The sequence below is a fragment of the Cicer arietinum genome, chromosome 2, assembly GCF_000331145.2.
Source record: "Cicer arietinum cultivar CDC Frontier isolate Library 1 chromosome 2, Cicar.CDCFrontier_v2.0, whole genome shotgun sequence".
NCBI classification, from domain to species: domain Eukaryota; kingdom Viridiplantae; phylum Streptophyta; class Magnoliopsida; order Fabales; family Fabaceae; genus Cicer; species Cicer arietinum.
The window spans coordinates 39,256,922-39,262,138 of record NC_021161.2 but is presented as its reverse complement, the minus strand read 5'-3'; the positions used below and the strand labels follow the sequence as shown (position 1 = coordinate 39,262,138).

General features: G+C 33.4%; 1 protein-coding gene across 1 annotated transcript; it reads left to right on the top strand.

Annotated features, from left to right (window-relative positions):
- Positions 1-2,896: 2,896 nt before the first annotated feature.
- LOC140919443 (uncharacterized) lies at positions 2,897-3,733 on the top strand. The gene is made up of 2 exons (XM_073365457.1): positions 2,897-3,026; positions 3,141-3,733. Exons 1-2 carry the CDS (start codon positions 2,897-2,899, stop codon positions 3,731-3,733), a joined length of 723 nt encoding a protein of 240 aa, XP_073221558.1.
- Positions 3,734-5,217: the final 1,484 nt, after the last annotated feature.

The following is a 5,217-nucleotide window of genomic DNA, read 5'->3' as shown; positions in this document are numbered from 1 at the left end:
CAAAAAATCATAATCTTTAAGGGTTTTATTTCTTTTTCTTTTAATTGATGAACACTTTTATTATTTACTTTATTTTATTTTCTATATGTCAATGAGTAACTAATCTCTCTTCAAGATCTTTGGTTAATCTTGTGATTAAGATACCTTTTTACTATGTCTTAGTTTTAAATTCTAGTTTTATTTTAGATTTTTGTTGTTTATCTCAATCAAATTATTTTATTGTTTTATTTACATGTTTGGAATGACCAGCATTTGCATGTCTTAATCAATCAATTGACTAGTGACCAACTACAATTAATTGGTAGATCTATAAGATAATTGAGATTATAACTCTTGTATGATCAAACATAGATATTAATCTTTCAATCATTCAACATTTCGGTTCTTTATGTTTTGTCTTAATTATATCTGGCTTAATTGCAGTTTTGGTCCCCTTATTTTAGCTGAATCGCGAAAGTAGTCCCCACATTTTGTTTCTCCCCAATTTTGGTCCCCAAACAGAATTTTAGTCCAAAACTTGATGAAATTTCATTTTTTTCAAGTCGTACTACACCATTTATGATAATAGATTTCAGATACAATTGTTGCACATGAGATCTTGAGGCATGATGTGACTTTAATAAATGTAAAAAAAATGAAATTTCATTAAATTGTAGACCAAAATTATGTTTGGGGGACAAAAACTGGGGAGAAACAAAATAGAGGGACTACTTTCGCGATTGAGTTAAAATAGGGGGACTAAAACTGTAATTAAACCTTATATCTTTTGTATGATCAATCAAAGAATTAATTTAGGGGAAAAAATGTTACATTGAATAACAAAACTTTGTCAATAGTTTTAAAAATGGATTGATAATTGAGACAATAAATAAGAATTTATATAAAGCTAGGACTTGAGGTATTGATATTAAGTGAAACCATGATCCTAAGTTTAATTTCTATTAATTCAAAGTTGTGTTGTTATATACTTTTGTTATAATTTTTATGCTATCAATACTTTTCATTAGCCTAAATAATATAGAATTTGGATTAATTTGATAGTTGTTAAATGAATCTATGTAGATGCGGTATACTACAACTTGGTAAATTCGCTCACTTGTGGAATTTTGTGCAACAAGTTTTTGACGCTGTTGTCGGAGATTAATTTAGCAATATTAAGCGAAAACGATTTTTATTACTTTAGACATTTTTTTTATAGTTTAATTTTAATTATTTTATTAACAAAATTTATTTTCGTTGTTATTATTATTATATTTTATTTTCTTTGTTATTATTATCATTTCAATTTTATTTTGCACCCTAGTTTATTAAAAAATTATTTTCTTCCATCCAGGTCTGCCAAAATTCGAGCTGACATCGCCAACTTTGTTCAATTTGAGCAAGAGTCCTTATATGAGGCATATGAGAGATTCCAAGACATGATCATAAGTTGTCCGCACCATGGCTACTAGATATGGCAACTTGTTCAGATTTTGCACAATGGACTTTCAGTTCAAAGTAGAAGTAGTATTGATGCTGCTTGTGGAGGCTTTATTCTAAAAAAAGAACTTGAAGAAGTATATGATTTGGTAGAAGAAATAGATACTAATAGTTGTCAATGGAGTTCAAATGATAGACATGTTAAAAAGCAATTTGGGATGTACAAACTGGAGGCTAATACCACTTTGAAGATAAAGATTGATGAAAATAATACCACTGGTGAACTTTTTGGACTTGATGATGAAAATAATTTGGGCAATCCATGGACTAAAAAGATTGAGGAAGTCAACTATGGAAGCCAAAAAGATGGTGATGCCAAGAAGAGTATGCAAAATGCTTTGGTGAAGTATATGCAAAAAGAGTGACATCCTTGCATAGGTGTTCTGGAAAGTTATATGGGACATACAGATGAAAGGTTGAAGGCCATTGAAAGTAAAACACAAGCTCATCCAATTCCAACAACTGATACTAAGGAAGCTAACTATGTCACCAACACCAACCACAATCAAAATGACCTTTATTCTTCTATCTATAATCCACATTGGAAGAATCACCCTAATTTCTCTAGGGAAGACAACAACAAGGGAAAAATTCTAATTTCTACAAGCCACCACATGTGCAAAATTATTGCGAGGTCCTAGAATTAGTTATATATGTAACAAGTTGGGTGCATTGGATTTATATGCTCCAGCTTGTGGGGGAGTGTTAAAATATTATATTTAGAATGTAAATAATTAGATTAGATGAGTTGTAAGTACTCTGGTTTGTTAGTATTATTGTCTATTAGTATTCCTTTCATGATGTGTGTTTAATACTCATAGTTTATATAAAGAACTTATGTTGTGTAGTTGAAACACAAGAGTTATTCAACATGTCTCTCAATACTCTTTGTATTTAACATGGTATCTAGAGTCTGTTGAGAGACAGCCCTAATCGTCAACTACCCAGTGGACCCACTGTATCCGGTGAAATTTTTTTTTTTCATATGGAAAACTGTGTTCTCAACTCCAATTTCGCACTCCCTACCTTTCATACGCTAATTCTTCAATTTTTGTCCATCCGTCCATGCTCTGCCGTCATCGCCGCCGCTGTCTCCAACAATTTTTTCCGACGAACGACCACTCCAGCAGCGTCGTACACCGTAGACCGGCCTACCCCTTCAGACGCATTGTTAGAAAAGCCCCCACACGTGCCTCCAGCCTCCACAGAGTGAGATCCACACGCCACCTACAATCACTGCGCGTGATGGCGCGTCTGATAGCCGTTCACAGTGCCGCTTCTTCCATGGAACTCGCCTCTGCCTCCTACTCCATATCTAACCTCAATTTTTAGTTTCGAGTTACAGATATACGAGTTTCAGTTCAAACAACCCCTGTTTTCCCGGTTCCGACACATTTTCTGGCACTCTTTACTAACCATGACGTCTCGGTCTGAAACAAAGAGCATCTTCACCAACTACATCACCTCCCATCTCTCTGTTGAAAAATTGAATGGATCAAATTATGATAGTTGGGCCGCCGACATCAAACTATGGATGCTTGGTCAAGGTTAAGCGAACCATCTCACTCAAAAGCCTGAAAAGGTGGTTGTGACTGAAACATCAAAATGGAAACAAATATATGCTCAGTTGTGTAGTGTCATTAAGTCTACACTTCATCTAGATGTTAAACCGATTTTCCGTCCACATCTCACGTGTGAATCGGTTTGGAGTCAAGTAAAGGCACTCTATACTAACGACACCCAATGTCTCTATGTAGTTTGTCACCGCTTGTTGAATATCATTACTCCGAAGACAATAGATGACTCTATTTCTTCATATCTTGACACCGTTCATAGTGCACTTCATGATTTTAATGAGCTTCTCCCTCCTACTGCAAGTAATCCAGTTGAACAGAAGAAAGAGTTGGATCAACGCAACACCTTCTTCATGCTTCTTGCACTCTATGGCCTACCCCATGAGTACTCTGCAACTCGTGATCAAATTTTGAGGCCTGTTACTGTTCCGGATATGTCTACTACCTCAGCAATCCTCCTTCGAGTACCAGCGAAACATCCAGTTGAGCATTCTATTACTTCAGCTCCAGGTGACACTGTTTCCCTTGCATCTCAAGGACATAATCAGAATCTCTCTCATGGAGGACCATCCAACTCTAAGCCTCGTCCCAAATGTGAGCATTGTAATCGGCTTAGACACTCTATTGATCGCTGTTGGAAGTTTTATGGTAAGCCTTCGCCTTTGATAAATGCAACTTAGCTTGATCCTTTTGCCACTATTCAGACTACACCATCTCCATAAGGCTTCCCAAAAAATTATGAAGATTTCCTCCGATGGGTTCAGAGTCATCCGAACTCTAGTTTTCCTACTACGGTTGCACACACTGGTAACTCCTTTATTTACCTCTCTCATTCATATTCTCTCGGCCCTTGGGTTCTTGATTATGGTGCGTCTGATCATGTCACTAGTAATAAAGGTCTATTTTCTTCACTCTTTACATCTGGTTTTTTTACCTACTATAACTTCTGCCAATGGCACTCAAACCCAGTCTCATGAATTTGGCATTGTTCAAATTCTCCCTTCCATCTTAGTTGCATCTGTTCTCTATGTAATTAGATGCCCTTTTAATTTACTTTCAGTTAGTCGATTAACTCGATCCCATGACTGTATTATTACTTTCACTAATGATAATGTTACCTTGCAGGACCGGAGTTCAGGACAAATGATTGGTGTCGGATGTGAGTCTCAAGGCCTCTATAACCTTTCTACATCTTCTAAGATGTGCTCTGCCACAAAGTCCCCTCATACTATCCATGTTCAGCTAGAACACTCAAGTCTTACCAAACTGCAAAAACTGATGCCTAGTTTGTCTATATAGTATATTGTAAACATATCTTGTAAACATCTTGATATAAAACATGTTAATTCTTGCAATTTTGATTGTAAAATTCTATTTAAAGAATAAATATTGATTGTGAAATTCTATTTGAAGAATAAATAGTAATAACAAATATTTTAACATTTGAATCAAACTCAAGTTTTTTTATATTTATATATTAAGTTCTTGAAGTAAATTTAATTTTCCTAAGTTGTTTCATTTTGATTTCAATATAAAAATATTTTAAAAAAATCTTAACTATCAAGAGATTATTATTGAGATTATGATTTTATAGTTAGCTATGATTTTAGCTCTTATAAAATTTCCAATTTTCGTTATTAGACCCTATAAAAATTAAAATAAATTGAGATTTTATTAAAATGCTATTACATTTTATAGATACATTTTTTGTGTTATGATGGAAGTATCTGCAAAAAAATAACTTAAAATTTGATTTGTAGGTCTATATTTTCATTATTTTTTAACTACTTTTTATCTTTTGTTATTTAAGAAAAATCATATTTGATTTATACCTTGTAATAAAAAGTTAAATTTTTATGGTCGAGATTTTTATAATGTTTTAAACATATATGTAGAAAAAATATTTCAATTTTTTTTAACACCAGTATATATATCTTTAAGGCTGTTTGATCCGGAAAAGAGTAACTGACATGAAAAAAGAGTGCATCACATAATAGTAATAACAAACTTTTTGTATTATATGATAATTGATAGACAATGGCCAACATAATAATGTGAAATTTATGATGATATTTATAAATGTTTATGACTATAACTATTAATAGGAGAGAGAGAGATATATATATATAGATATATAGAGAGAGACTGGGGGAGATAGGAGGGA

What these genes read in the sequence shown, in the direction of transcription:
- LOC140919443 (XM_073365457.1), top strand. Translation starts at nt 2,897, where the DNA reads ATGACGTCTCGGTCTGAAACAAAGAGCATCTTCACCAACTACATCACC. An exon ending in ACTATGGATGCTTGGTCAAG is followed by an intron (nt 3,027 to 3,140) that starts GTTAAGCGAACC and finishes CACTTCATCTAG; the next exon opens with ATGTTAAACCGATTTTCCGT.